This window comes from Hordeum vulgare, chromosome 2H, assembly GCF_904849725.1.
Source record: "Hordeum vulgare subsp. vulgare chromosome 2H, MorexV3_pseudomolecules_assembly, whole genome shotgun sequence".
Lineage (NCBI taxonomy): Eukaryota > Viridiplantae > Streptophyta > Magnoliopsida > Poales > Poaceae > Hordeum > Hordeum vulgare.
This window is the reverse complement of record NC_058519.1, coordinates 661543632-661559980: the sequence shown is the minus strand read 5'-3', so window position 1 is coordinate 661559980 and position 16349 is coordinate 661543632. Positions and strand designations below refer to the sequence as shown.

The 16349-nt window shown below is 44.8% G+C and overlaps 1 protein-coding gene across 1 annotated transcript; it reads left to right on the top strand.

Moving 5' to 3' along the window:
* The first annotated feature begins 6240 nt into the window (after nt 1-6240).
* On the top strand, nt 6241-14407 carry LOC123428968 (disease resistance protein RGA2-like). The gene is made up of 5 exons (XM_045113045.1): nt 6241-6702; nt 7224-8360; nt 11456-11781; nt 11824-13646; nt 14169-14407. Exons 1-5 carry the CDS (start codon nt 6415-6417, stop codon nt 14405-14407), a joined length of 3813 nt encoding a protein of 1270 aa, XP_044968980.1. The 5' UTR covers nt 6241-6414.
* Nucleotides 14408-16349: the final 1942 nt, after the last annotated feature.

Here is a 16349-nt window from a genome sequence, read left to right as displayed (position 1 = left end):
CGCCGATCCCGCCGGTGCCAACGAGCGGCCGTGCCCATCGTGACGAGATCCAATGCCGCCGACGTCGCCTCCCCAACAACCTCTACTAGACTCAAGGTACGTCGTGGATTCCCCCTATGGGACACGTGGTTCCGCGATGAGCACGATGTGCGGCGCACGTCCTATTTTGCCGGCAAACACAACAGCCCGCGGCGGGCACGTGCAGAGCGTGAGGCGCATCCTCCAAGCCGGCCACGGACCGATCCGGACATGGACAGCCCCATTGTCGCCCCAAATGGACAGAATCCGGACCAAATGGACGTGTGGATGGGGTCGCACGCTGGAGTTGGCTTTAGAGCTTGTCAATCTTGTCGAACAACGCCGCCATGGCTCGTCGCGGGATGATCCTGACATGTGTTGCCTCCTTGCACACCTTCCCCATGGTGTACGTCTTCCCCGTGCCGGTCTGTCAAAAAAAATTAGACTTGAAATGTTCACACCGTCCCCATGGTGTACGTCTTCCCCGTGCCGGTCTGTCAAAAAAAGTTAGACTTGGAATGAAATGATCAGCATTTTGTGGAATTTTAGAGCAACTCCAACGGGGTGACCCATTTCGTCCGCCGCGTCCGTTTGTGTACGTGCGGACAAAAGTGATGACCCAACGCGTGGATCAATTGCCATAACGCGTCCGCGCCGATCCATTTTCGGCCCAAATTTATGACTGAAATGCGTCGGCACGGTGTCCGCCTCATCCACACCCGCCGATCGTCCAACTATTCGCGGTCAACTAAATTAATGACGGCCACCCTCCGCGGGCCCACACGTCAGCGACCGTGGTCGGTCTTTTTTAATCCGAGCGTGCGATGGGGTTCGGCCTCATCTGCTTCCAGACCCCATCCACATCTCGTCACCTCTCTGATCCCTCATCGGTGACCAAACCCTAGCCAGCAGCCATGGCCGGCTCCGTCCAAAACAAGGGCAAGCCCTCCGTCGTCTATCCCCGTGCGCTGCGCCAGGAGGAGGCTGCCTACCTCCAGCATAGGAGGGCGATGCGTCTGGCGGAGGAGCACGTCCGTGCTGTGCTACCGCTGCCACCGTCGACACCAGCATTCCCCACGCCGGCACAGCCCGCCCCCGCGCCGGCACAGCCCGACCTCACCGGTCTAGACGTCGACGACAAGAACACCTAGGATAGCACGCAGTTTAGTTTTTTTAATGTTCAATTAATGTAATGGATCCGCATGTACTCTCGGCCTTCATGGCCGGCTATAATGTTTATTTTATGTTTGTTTTTTATTTCTAAAAATGTTTGCAATTTTTTTTTACGTACTGTCAAAATAAGTCGGGCCAACGTTGCGCGCAAGCATCGATACAAACGTGAAAGCGGACGATTGGTGTCCACCGTACCCGGACAAAAAGCAAATAAAAATGTCTTATGTCCAGATCCGCGATTGGAGTTGTTCTTATCGTAAATTGTCAAATGGACAATCGGCATTTTGCTTGTGCGGGCAGCCCCATAATGGCAGGAGCAGGTGAATCCGTGAATGAGCTAGGTTTGCAGCTCCGGCAGCGCCACATGATGTGCTGCTGGCTTTTACCACCCCCGTCCCCATGAACGTGGTAGTCCCCGGGTGATGGGACGCCTATTGGACCACCCAGTCCTGCCAACTACTCCCTCCGTATTTAAATATAAGTCTTTTAAGATATTTCACTAGTGTCTACATACGGAACAAAATGAATGAATCTATACTCTAAAGTATGTCTATATACATCATATGTAGTCCATTACTGAAACCTTTAGAAAGACTTATATTTAGGAACGAATGTATTATTACATTATAGTAGTACTACGATCCACACATGGGCTGCCAATACGAATTTACTCATCCATTACTTTTTTACAGCATCTCCAACTGCCCCAAAAACTGTTTCACGCAATAAAATATTTATCTTTTGGATGCAGGATAGTTTCATATGCATTATAATTTTTTGCGTCAGATTGTGCACGCTTCATAATTTATATTACGCGTGTTCTGATCGTATGTTTTTTGCGGTTGTTGGAGATGCTACGGTCTCCGCATATTAAAAATACTACAGTGACGTGCTAAAAAAAAATTAAACGCAATTTTTTTGTCCGGTTGTTGGAGAAGCTCTATATGAACCTAAATTTTGTGTTTTGGTCCTTTTTTCAAAGTTGATGCAGATGTGACCCTAGTGTGTAAGAATTTTAGGATCTAACACTTTTCCTACCGTCAAGGTTTTTGACGGTAGGGTATAACAGCCTATCGTCAGGGTTGCATGTCATATCGTAAAAAAATCCTAATTATCAAACACAATGCATGTTTGCACTTACCGCCGAGCACCTTGACGACAGGTTGTACAATTTACCACCACCACATTTAATGGTAGGGGTGCGTCGCCTGACATGGATAAGATTCATACCGGCAAAGACTTCCGCAGTAGGTTACAACAACTCTAGCAAACCCCATATAAGTGATCAAACTCTATAAAATATAATTTTTAGTTTTGTGGTATGAAAAAAGCCCGAATAGACCCCTTAAAAATGATCAAAGCCGTGAAAAAATTACCGGCCTTGACAATCAACCTCCACAACCTTTTTATTTTCCATTTCAGAGGCAAACTGAGGGGGGGGGGCGTAAACCGACCTCAAAACTCCATGGCTGAATGACACCCCCCATATCCTAGTTATAATGTTTAATTTCATGTTTTAAGTGCACTCATGGACTTTCACCGGCCTTTGAGACCGACATTAATGTTTAATTATTATTTTTTCAAAATATTTATGGTATATAATTTTTTGCGCCACCTAAAAAATGGATCATGACAGTGTTGGACAGCTTGCGTCCAACCCAATTTCAAAATCAAATATGGGTGTCCGTCGGATCGACCCAAACAGAGAAAACGTGGACAAAACGCTCGTTTATTTGGATCGGGGTTGGAGTTGCTTTTAGTTACTGTATTTGATTGAATAAAGGGCAGCATTACCTGTAAAAAAAGTAAGAAAAAATATAGATGCCAATTATTGGAGTTGTGGAGATGCAACGACTTGGAGCAGGTCTTCGTCTACGGTAGCTCCAGTAGGTGGGGTCACCTCACATGATAGATGTCGAGGGAAATATCTTGGCAATTGCGGTGACCACGCCATATTCGAATCAAATATTCAAATAATTCGAATCAAAAACAAACTCAATTATTTAAATCAAACATAATACAATAATCATCTGCATTACAAATAATTATTCAAATAACCGTAGCAAACTTAAAAAGTGTAATACGAAACTTGTCATGAATACAAAAATAAGTCACTCTCCAGCCCTTTGTCAATGGTGCTCAATGAGATTTTTCTCAAATTAAAGTGGGTGTCTGCATTTTCAATCTCCTTGTATGTCTGAAGAGTCTGAAGAAAAGCTCTAATGCGGTTTGGGTCTCTAGTTGGTTTGACACGGCTACCCACATTGTTGTAAAAGAATTCTAAGTTCAATCCTCTCTCATCTTCAAGAATCATATTGTGCAGGATAACACAGCATGTCATGATGTTCTTTAAGGTTTTCTTATCCCAAAAACGAGCAGGACCACGGACAATGGCAAACCTAGATTGCAAAACACCGAATGCTCTTTCAATGTCTTTGCGGGCTGCCTCTTGCACCCTTGCAAATGCATATTGTTTTTTTCTTTTGGGTTCTTTGATGCTCTTGACAAATGTGCACCAAGGAGGGTATATACCATCTGCAAGATAGTACTCCTTTGTGTATTCATGTCCATTGATAGTGTAGTTGCAAGTACGAGCATCACCACTAGCAAGCCTAGCAAACAAATGAGACCGTTGCAACACATTGATATCATTGAAAGTGCCCGACATACCAAAAAAGCAATGCCAAATCCATAAATCCTCCGATGCTACGGTCTCTAGCACAATTGTTGCATCACGAGACTTGCCACAATACATTCCTTGCCAAGCCTTGGGGCAATTTTTCCAATTTAAATGCATACAATCAATGCTACCTAGCATGCCAGGCCAACCTTTCCTCTCATTAGATGCCATCAATTTCTTTGTGTCATCTTCATTGGGTGTCTGAAGATACTCAGAACCGAAGACACAGATGATCACTTTCGTAAATCTACGCACATACTCAATTGTGCTATCTTCACCAATGCGAAGATACTCATCGGCATAAGCAGCCGGAATGCCATATGCAACCACCCGTATAGTTGCGGAGATTTTTTTAATATGCACTAAATCCCTTTAAGCCCGCGACATTCCTTCTTTGAGTAAAATACCGACAATTTGCCTCGCAAGCTTGAACAAGTATCACAAAGAGGGATCGACGCATTCGGTACCTTTTCCGAAAGAGGTGTGGAGGATATGTAGGATTCTCCGTGAAATAGTCTTGCATCAACATCTCATTCCCAAGATGGCGATTCCGAAGAATGCACAAACGCCCGACAGTCGATCCTCGCCTCCTCTTCCGGTGCTCGTCTTCATGCTCCTTCACGGCAAGCGCCATGACTAATGTTTGCTGCCGAAAGTTCGCAAACATGGTCTCAACATTCGAGTCATTCGAAACGGAAGAATCAAATAGTAAGAATTCTCGCACGGGGTCAACTCCATCTACACGCACACCGGCGCGTCAATCTACTACACAGCTCATAAAAATCACAAAAAAGGGACTAACCGGTGGCGGGTGATCCCGGGCGGCGACGAGGGGGTGCGCTCGACGGTGGTCGATCCCCGGCGGCGGCGACGACGGGGGGCGGCTCTTCTCGCCGGATCCGGAGGGGCGGTGCAGTGGCTCAGCGCGGGAAGGTGTGGGGTGGCCCCGGGACGCGATTCCGCCTGCAGATATGGCCGGAATCGTCGGTGGCGGGCGGGCGGCGGCGGAAGGTGGGGCAAAAGAGTGCGGGCTGAAATGTCCCTCCAGCCAACTACTTCTCTGTGTTGCAGGGCACTGCAGCCGCGAGGGGAAAATCCGCGTTTTTCCGGGGTCGGGTCGGGAATTTGCCGTGCCCCCAAATTTTTTTACGAGCCGGAACGGGACGTGGGATCTGATCGGGTACGCTTTTCTATCCGTACCCGTATTTTAGCAGTTATTTTGTGGTTCAGGAACGGATAGTGCTAAAGTTGCTTTAAAGCAACATGATGTGATGCTGGCTTTTTGCAGCTCTGGCAGCGGCACATGATGTGCTGCTTGGCTTTTGCTACCCACTTCCCCCCGAACGTGATGGTCCCCGGGACGCCTATTAGACCATCAAGTCCTGCCGACTACGCGATTCACACATGGGCTGCAAATACTCATCCGCTACCTCTCTATATGAGCCTAAATTTAATGTTTTGATCCTTTTTAAAAGTTAATTCAGATTCAGTCTTAGTCTGTAAAAATTTGAGAATCCGATCCTTTCATACCGTCATGTCTATCATCAAGGACCTTGACAATAAGGTTGTACGATTAACCGTAAAATATTCCAAAGTATCAAACACATTGCGTGCTTGTACTTGCCGTCGGCCATCTTGACGGTCGGGTTATACAGGCTACCGTCAACATATTTAATGATATGATTGGCTGTTATATCCTACCGCCAAGGACCCTAGTAATAGAAAAATGGTCAGATCCAACATTTTTACAAACTAGGATCGAATTTTCATCAACTTTCAGAAAAGGGTGAAAACACGAACTTTTTCCTCTATTGGAGTGTTGCGTTTGATGACAGGAACACCTTGTGCAGCGTCAACATTATATCATCTATAACCGAACCCCTTAAATCGGTCTCAAACGCCCCATCAGGCCGCCCAATTACTGACTAGTCACGAAAATGCGATCTATACGCGCCTCTCAAATCGACCTCAAAACTTTCTGGCTGAACAACACCCCCATATCCTAGTTATAATGTTTAATTTCATGTTTTAAGTGGACTCGTGGACTCTCGCCGGCTTTTGAAACCGACATTAATGTTTAATTATTATTTTTTCAAAATATTTATGGTATATATTTTTTCGCGCCACCTAAAAATGGGTCATGACAGCGAACTCATTTTCAAAATCAAATACGGGTGTCCGTCGGATCGATCCAAACAGAGAAAACGTGGACAAAACGCTCCGTCCATTTGGATCACGGTTGGAGTTGCTTTTAGTTACTGTATTTGATTGAATAAAGGGCAGCATTACCCATAAAAGAAGTAAGAAAAAATATAGATGCGAATTATTGGTTGTGGAGATGCAACGACTTGGACCAGGTCTTCGTCTACGGTAGCTCCAGTAGGTGGGGTCACCTCACATGATAGATGTGGAGGGAAATATCTTGGCAATTGCGGTGACCACGCCATAAACACACCCACCCTCTTCCTCTTGTGCGCATCCCATTAATTCCCACACACACATTGACGAGAGAGACGCGCGAGCTCCAGCATCAAGCATCAGCCATGGCGGGCATCGGGGCCATGATTGCGGCTGCACTTCTGAAGGAGGTGGTGCAGCAGATTGGTTCGCTGGTGGGAGGTCGGATCAAGCTGCAGCAGAGCTTGGACAAGGACCTCAAGGAGATGAAGATGACCCTCGAGTCCATTGAGGCGCTCCTCAAGGACGCTGAGCACGCCAACACCAACAATTCCATGCGTTTGTGGCTCAGTCGTCTCAGGGACGCCATGTATGGCATCGCCGACATGATTGATGATTTTGAAGCAGGGACTGAGGCTGACCAAACACGCAAGGTAACTCTGAAACATAGCACATATGAAGTTATGCTCTTAATGTTTTACCCTAACCGATTTTCTTTAAGCCGGAAACATATCTAATACAACAAGGCATATGTAGAAAATAGTCATTTGAGCCTTCAAGTTTGATGCTGGTTCTTGTCGATATTGAATTTCAGGCACCGCAACTTTTAGTCCTTGTCATTTTAGGTTCATTGCTTTTTTCCCACACCAAGAATAGGACGAATCCGAAATAATAGAAGATATGCTGGTACTGTACAAAAAGATTCATAACCAAGTTTATTTTCATTTCTGAGTATTTTAGTGAATACGAATTTTAAATGGACAAAGTTGAACTCAGCTACATTTGAAAATAAATACCGGCCAACCATAAAGTTTAAAATTAATGACCGACATCGACATGAGAATGTTAAGCAAGTCAGATCATGCATCAATCTCTCTGGCCAAAAATAGACCTTTTTCCGAATATCGCCAACCATCTCGCCAATAACTAACAATTAAGCTGAAATACCTTACAGTTCTCCATCAAGAAGCTCTGCAAGATGGGCCCCAAGTTCACATTAGCTAATAAGATGAAGATGATGAGAGAGGAACTGCAGGGGATCACACATCAGTATCGGGAATTCATGTTAGTGCCGGGCACTAATGCTGATGAGCTGAAATTCATACAAATGCGAGAAACATATTCAACCATTGAGGATTCAATCATTGGGAGGACCGAAGAGGAAAATAAAATATGGGTTTCTTTATCTGAGAACACAGTCCAAGACCTCGTTGTCCTTGCTATGCACGGCATTGGAGGCCTTGGCAAGACGACCTTGGCGAAAATGATTTACAATAATAATACAAAATTTGAAGAATACGTCCGTGTGTGGATTTATGTGTCCGAGACATTTGATTTGAACAAAATTGGCAATTCTTTAATAAGTCAACTGTCACAGAATGAGAGTACCTACACTGAAACGCAGATGATACACAGATCACTTGCACAGCTACTCGCCAATAAGAAGATTCTGATTGTCCTAGATGATTTGTGGGCAGAGGATGATTCCCAGTTGGATAGTCTGGTTGCAATGCTTAAGGTTGGCAAGGGTAGTAAGGTGGTTGTTATAGCAACCACACGCAATGAGGAGATTGCAAGGAAAATTTCGACCATTCCCTCACATGAGCTAGCATCACTAACAGATGAGATGTGCTGGACCATAATTAAGCAAAAGAGTGGCTTTGAATCTAGAGATGATAAAGAACAGTTAAAGGATATAGGGGAAGCCATTGCAGCGAAGTGTGGAGGTGTGGCTTTAGCTGCTCAATCAATTGGACCCATTTTGGAAACTATGCCCTATAATCAATGGAAGAAAGTGAGAGACAGTGATATCTGGAAAGTATCTCCTTCTTCTTCAGATCCGAAAGATAAAGCTGCAACACGGGTGCTTGCATCCTTGAAGTTAAGCTATACTTTTATGCCTCCGTACTTGAAGCTCTGCTTTGCCTATTTGGCAATCTTTCCAAAAGGATGCAATATATATAAAGGTGATCTAATTCATCAGTGGATTTCTCTTTCCTTTATTGGGGCAACACCAACATTCACCGCTTGGGAGCTCGGCGAGATGTACATTACTCAGCTTTTGAAACTTTCCTTCCTTGAACATTCGAAGGTAATTGAGTGAGAATTCATACAATGCTTGTTTATATGGTACACATGTTTATCCAATCTTTCAGTGGTTAATTTATTTTAAACATACTTAACTTATCCACGTAACTTGTCAGAAAATTCCTGTTGCTCTTGCACACACCACCACAAACCCCATATAAGCATATACCCACAGATAAAAGCGCACCGGAGGTCAAACCTAATTATTAGGCTACTTACTTTATTTGTGTATGCTACTAGAAGAAAAAAAATGGAGCAAACTTCGGATCTGTTCATCAACTATCAAGGTAGCACAAAAAACACTAGAAACAAATTTTACATCGAGGCATGTAGACCACCTAGCGACGACTACAAGAAATGTAACAAGTCGAAGAGGCGCTGCCGTCGCTGTCCCTCCCTTGTCAAAGACGGGCAAACATTGTTGTAATATATAGTCAGGAAATCATCGTGCTAAAGGCATCTCCAACGACAACCCGTAAATTTTCTTCCGCATCGGTACCTGTGCCCGAATGCGACGCGGAGATAGCGGGGGGTCTGTGGGGTGTCCGTGGCGACCGGGGGGGGGGGGGGGGTCCTTGCAGACCAACAGGCGAGGCGACGGAGTCCATGGTCAGCGGCAGAGAGAGTAAAGGCGGAAGGCATGGCGACGATGGGATGGGGATGGGGCACCAAATGGCCGAAAGGCTACGCGGCTTAGGCCGCCCATCCCTCGTATTTACACGGGATTTGAACGCAATGCGTTGGAAAAAGTCCATTTTAAACCCTGAATTCATAAAGGTTCGGCGAATCAAACCCTCAAGTCAAAATCCCTGTCGTTTGCACCATAAACTATATGATCCCGGTCTTAATCGGACCCTGAGACACAAAAATGCTCACGTGAGAAATGTCAACCAGGATTCGGCTGGCTGATGGGCCAAGGAGCGCGTTGGGTCGGCCCATTTTATTTTTTTTGGTTAGACTGCTAAAAAAAGGCTGCCGCATGGTCTAAAAAAACAAAAAACAGAAAAAGTGAACATAAAAAGTTTATAAAAGCGAAAAAGTTAATAAAAAAAGGCTGCCCTTTTTCAAGAAACGAAAATATATATAAAAAATAAAATGAAAATTAAATTTAAGAAAAAGAGTAAAAAAAAGAAAAAAAAAACATACACTGGGCAGCCGCGGCAGCTGGAGCTAAAGTCAGCGGCTCTATATTGACCAGCAAATGTGATTTTTCAGGTTAGCACGTACAATATTTTCACTAGCTATCGAATATTCAGACAAGTAGTAGTGATGCAGCAAAAACTTTTCTGTTAAGGAAAATAGAGAGTGTGTAATTTTCCGTGTGCCATTTTTCAAAATATATTTAAATATTATAAAAATAGCACATGTCATTTCAGAATATATTTAAATATTATAAAAATAGCACATGTCATTTCAAAATATATTTAAATATTATAAAAATAGCACGTGGTATTTCAGAATATATTTAAATATTATAAAAATAGCACATGTCATTTCAAAATATATTTAAATATTATAAAAATAGCACGTGGTATTTCAGAATATATTTAAATATTATAAAAATAGCACATGTCATTTCAAAATATATTTAAATATTATAAAAATAGCACGTGGTATTTCAGAATATATTTAAATATTATAAAAATAGCACATGTCATTTCAAAATATATTTAAATATTATAAAAATAGCACGTGGTATTTCAGAATATATTTAAATATTATAAAAATAGCACATGTCATTTCAAAATATATTTAAATATTATAAAAATAGCACGTGGTATTTCAAAATATATTTAAATATTATAAAAATAGTACGTGGTATTTCAAAATATATTTAAATATTATTAAAAATAGCACGTGGCATTTCAAAATATATTTAAATATTATAAAAATAGCACATGTCATTTCAAAATATATTTAAATATTATAAAAATAGTACGTGGCATTTCAAAATATATTTAAATATTATAAAAATAGTACGTGGCATTTCAAAATATATTTAAATATTATAAAAATAGTACGTGGCATTTCTAAATCCGTGATTATTTCTACGAAATTTGTGAATTTTTTTCTCACTTTTTTTATTTCGGCAAATATTGTGAAGTCTAAGAGCGAGATGGTCTTGACTGGGCTGGCCCAGTCATTTTCGCGCGTGCCCTCTCGCAGCGCAGCCCAAACCCGGTCAAATGAACAATCCCGGTTTGCCAAGCACAGCCAGGGTTCTTTTTAGACCGGGATTACATAGTTTATGGTGCAATCGACAGGTATCTTGAGTTGAAGGTTCATTTCGCCGAACCTCTACAAATTCAGGGTTCAAAATGGACGCGTTTAGCCCACACACGAGCACGACGCCCAGCAACGTGGGCCCCACCCCGGCTAGCATGCAAGGCGAGGTTGATCGCCTGTATGAGGCTCGGCCCGACGACAACGAGGAACCGAGCCACAGCTGCGCTGACCACCTGGACGGAGAAATCCAAGTCGCCGTGAGGGACAGCCACGAGAGATTCGCCCGGAGCACATAAGAAGTAAGAGAGAAAGGCATCGACTCGGACGGTCGAGAAGTACGCCGCTGGCAGAAATCCACAGCACGCCAGGCTCCGCCTGCTCAGGGGAGCCGGACGAGAGACGAACGACACACCGGAGAGGACCACACAACTGTTATCCACACACGCCTGATTTTATTTGTTTTGAAAAAGAGGATAATAGAGGAAAGTGGCTTGCACCCTCGCATGGAAAAGCGATGCCTGGTTTTCGAAATAGCGGTGACAGTACGGATGCAGGCGGCACCGTCGGGGGGCAGCTCAGGTCCACCAGCAGCAGGGAAGGAGCGACGGTCGAAGGTGGTGGTGGCGGGGTGTGAGTGGCTACGCGTGAGGGGGGAAATTGGGGTCGCCCGAGGAGTCGCCAGCGAGTCGCGAGAGCCCTCACCCATCTCCTTCTATTATCCTCTTTTTCAAAACAAATAAAATCAAATCGATTGGACCACACAACTGTGTAGCTTAATTTTGTCTCGTATGCTACCTGTGAGCTGCTATATTTGTTAGTGCATCCAACGGTTGAAATACAAAAATCTAACGCTGCCAATGGCTTTCGTTTCAGACTGCAAGATTCCACTATGGCCGTGCCGATGTTACAGCGTTCACCATGCACGACTTGGTGCATGATCTGGCAAGGTCGGTGATGGAGGACGAAATTCTTCTTGATGGGAACATTGGTGGAAACCGCTGCCACTATGCACTGCTCAATGATTGTAGCAAAACCCTATTGGAGTCACGGAGGATAAGGGCACTCCGTTTTATGGGCTCGGCTATAATTCGACTTGATGATGATGCATTTGCCTCTGCTAAATCCCTGCGTGTCCTGGACTTGAGCGAGTGCTCCATCCATACATTGCCAGATTCAATTGGCCAATTAAAGCAGTTGAGGTATCTTAATGCTCCAAGAGTACAAAATGAAGTTATTTTGAGGTATCTTAATGCTCCAAGAGTACAAAATGAAGTTATTCCGGATAGTATCACCAGGCTGTCAAAATTACTTTATCTCAGTCTTCGAGGATCTTCTCTATCTGCACTGCCAGAGTCAATCGGAGAAATGGAAGGTCTGATGAATCTTGATTTGTCACACTGTGCGGGAATTAAAGAACTGCCAGAATCATTCGGGAAGCTAAAAAAGTTAGTGCATCTTGATTTGTCACACTGTCAGGGAATTAAAGAACTGCCAGAATCATTCGGGAAGCTAAAAAATTTGGTGCATCTTGATTTGTCAGAATGCTCTGCCTTGGAAAATATATCAAAATTTATGTGGACCTTCACGGATCTGCAATATCTTGATTTGTCAGGCTGTGAGCAAATTAAAGAACTGCCAGAATCATTCGGGAAGCTAAAAAAATTGGTGCATCTTGATTTGGAAAATTGCTCTGCTTTGGAAAATATATCAAAGTTTATGTGGAGCTTCACGGACCTCCAATATCTGAACTTATCAGGATGTTGCCGTATTGGATCGCTACCAGAATCTCTAGATGGCCTTACCAGTCTACAATACTTAAATCTGGAGGGATGCTTTGAAGAAGGTGAGAATGACAGTTTGATGGACCGTCTTAGTGCCATATCCAACCTGGAGCATTTGGACTTGTCCTGTAATGATGGTATTACTTGTCTACCCAAAAGTTTTTGTAACCTGAGAAAGCTGCACACACTGGACATCTCGTACTGCAGAAAGATTCAGAAGATACCGGAAAGTATGGGTAGAATTGATGGTTTGAAGACACTCTATTTAGAGTGCTGCGATGCTCTTGTTGAAAAGCCTTTACCTCATCCCAGTACCAGTTTCGTATCATTACCACGTTTTGAGGTGCGCGTCGGAGATGGTGAATCGAGCAGCAATCTTGTCTGCTTACAGGGCACGAATCCTAGGAACCTGGAGATAGTCGGGCTTGAAAATGTGAAGTCCGCAGAAGAGGCTCAGAGTATAAAGCTGATGGAAAAAAACATTCTCAAAACATTGAAATTGTGGTGGGCCGAAGGTGCTGAGAGGTTTGTGGATGATAAAGTCTTGTTGGAGAAACTAGTGCCACCCAAAAGTGTAACCGACTTGGAGATAATTGGTTATAACGGCATCAGCTTGCCAACATGGGTCATCCAACATGATTGGGTGACACTAACCCGTATGGAACATCTAGAAGAGTTGAGTGTGTCAGACTCCAATGGCACGCCTTTTAGATTGAGGATAAATAATTGCCCCAAGTTGAGGATGGGGCCACTTGTTCCTAGAAAAGTTGATTGGTTGGAAATAAGCAGGAGTGATAATGTGCTGTCATCATGGGGAGAGGGTACCGGTGCTTCCTCTTCCTCTTCCTCTTCAGCAGGAGTATTAACTACTACCACAGCTTTTCTGACAGTTGGATACAGTGAGCTGCCCATGCAGCAGTGGAGACTGCTTCGCCACATCTCCGGCCTCGAATATTTAGTGATCACGGACTGTTGTGCTGACCTGACCGTCTCCCCTGACATCATCCCACATCTGACATCTGTTAGCCGTCTGATGATAATCGCATGCAACATCTCATCATTGCCGCATTGGGTCATGGACTTAACCGGTCTCGAGGAGCTTTCGATCTTATATTGTGAAGGCATCAGGTCTTTGCCGGAGGGCATACAACAACTCACCAAGCTTGAAACACTTTACATTACCGAATGCCCTGATTTGAAGAAGTGGTGCGAATCAGAGGAAAACAAGATGAAGCTCGCTCACATAAAAAACAAGGTACTTGTCCTGTTCCAGTCCGGACAAGGTACTTGAACACTGAGCAGGAAGGGAGGCGCAGTGTTCAACTTTAACAGTCTGATGTGCAAGTTAGCTGTGTTGAGCGTAAGCGGTGGAGCGAGGAACGCTGGCGGATGCGGTGGGGAGGCAGGGGAAGCGGCCATGCCAAGGGAGAGTAAGATGGATTTTCTTATCATCAAATGCTGTGCGGCTACTCTGCCGCTTATTTGTTCATATCTATTGACAAAGCTCCATGTTGTCTAGGCTGGGATTCACTCATCGTAGGATGCTGTTAAAGCGGACATGAACAAGGCCTATGATCGTGTGGAGTGGGGATTCTTGAAAGCCATGTTGTCTAGGCTGGGATTCACTCACCCATGGGTCCATCTAATCATGAATTGTGTCACCTCTGTCAGATACCAGATCAAAGTAAACGGTGGTCTAACTCAGTAGTTTACTCCATCTAGAGGCCTTTGTCAAGGAGATCCGCTATCCCCATACTTGTTTGTGATCTGTGTTGAGGATCTGTCTGCGCTGCTCCATGACGCAGAAAGGGCTGGATCAATTACGGGAGTTAAGGTGTGTCAGGGTGCACCGGAGGTATCCCACTTATTCTTCGCTGGTGACTCAGTTTTACCACTGAAAGCAAATCAACAGGAGGCAATGGCCTTAAGGGAGGTCCTGGACCTGTATGAGAGCTGTTCTGGACAGAGTATCAACCTTGAAAAATCAGCAATCATGTTCAGTCCAAACAAGGATGAGGCTAGCAGAAAGTGCATCCAGTTTTAACCGCAACCGTCTTAACTTTTTAGCACATGCTATGTGGGTGAAATGATCATAACATGCCAACTTTCAACATTTTCAGAGTTCATTTATAGTGCTTTTCAATTTAAGGATCATTTAGCTTAAAAAAAATCAATAAATGTATGAAAAATATCAAATGGGCCGACGGACCTTTTGTCCCGGTTCTAGCCACCAACCGGTACGAAAGTACTCTTCTCCCCGCCCTTTTGGGACAACCGAAGTGTGGCTTTGGTCCCGGTTGGTGCCACCAACCGGAACCAAAGATTTCGCATATATTACCGGAGTTGCGTAAATTGACCTTTAGTCCCGGTTGGTGTAACAAACCGGGATATAGTGATGCTTTGGTCCCGCTTTGAGCCACCAACCGGAACAAAGGTGTTTGCGGGAGTTGTCGAAATTTCCACCAACTTCCATTCCCCTCTCTCCCGTTCTTTCTTAGTCGCCGTCACACCCGAGCCCGTCGTCGCCGGCCCGCGCCTCCTCCACGAGCCCGTCGTCGCCGTTCCCGTCGCTCCCGAGCCCGTCGTCGCCCTGAGCCCATCGCCGTCGCCATCGCTCCCGAGCCCGTCGTCGTCGTCGTCGTCATCGCCGTCGCCCCCGAGCCCATAGTCGTCGCCGTCGTCCCCGAGCCCATCGTCGTCGTCGTCGCGCCTTCGCAGCAGCCCCCGAGCCCATCGCCGTCGTCGTCGTAGCCCGTCATCGCACGTCGTCGCCGTACCCTCGAGCCCATCGCCGTCGTCGTCGCCTTTCTCGCCCGTCGTTGTTCCGAAGCCTGCCGTCATCGCCTGTAGACGCAACGGTAGCACGTCCATCAATCTCCATCTCCCTATTTGCGAATCCATGTGTGTGAGAAGACGTAATCTAATTGCGAATCCATGTGTGTGTATTTCAGTTGTACTAGAATATGTTGGGTACATTTTTGAACTCCCCAATGTGACGCAAATTATAAAAAATATAAAAATATTTAGATTAGATTAAGTTACAATAGCAAATAAAGTTATAAAAATTATAAAAATATTTAGATTAGATTATGTTACGAATTAAGTTTTTATGTAAATATTTGGGATTATGTAAAAAGGGCTTCCCCCACTTTGTAATATTTAGAGAAACAATGGATATTCCAAGAGACATGGAAAAAGAACAAATTTTTGGGGATATAATCCACGGCGATGGTAATGTCGATTTTTTGCTCAGCGACATCAATGGTCTGGAAGGAGAGGATTACGGCTTCCCTGATCGAACAATGGAGGAGGAAGGACATTATCATGATGGCTTTGGTGACTACCGAATCTCGGAGGAAGGAGACTATGATGACGGCTCTGGTGACAGGAGGGAGCTATTGAAAAGTCCAGATCGAGCCGAACTTCGATAACGAGACAAGGCCCGACGAGAAGGTTGGGCTGTTGGGGAACGCTGCATGGGAAACAAATTTTTTCCTATGCACACGAAGACCTATCATGGTGATTTTCATCTACGAGAGGGAGATCGAATCCACATACCCTTGTAGATCGCTAAGCGGGAAGCGTTAAGAAACACGGTTGATATAGTGGAATAGCTTCCTGATTCAAATCACCGTCGTCCCACGATCCGTCCCGATCTAGCACCGAACGGACGGCACCTCCGCGTTCAACACACGTACAACTCGATGACGATATCCGCCTTCTTGATCCAGCAAGAGAGATGGGGAAGTAGATGAGTTCTCCGGCAACGTGACGGCGCGCCGGTGATGTTGATGATCTATTCCTGGAGGGCTCTGCCCGAGCTCCGCAGAAAACCGATCTAGAGGAAGAACTACGAAGTAGAGGTTTAGGGTTGCACGTGGCAAAGTTGTGTCTCAAAAATCCCTAAACCTCAAGTATATATAGGAGGAGCCAAGGGGTGGGGCTTGCCATTGGGGCGCCGGCCGAAGGGAGGAGGGATCCTCCTC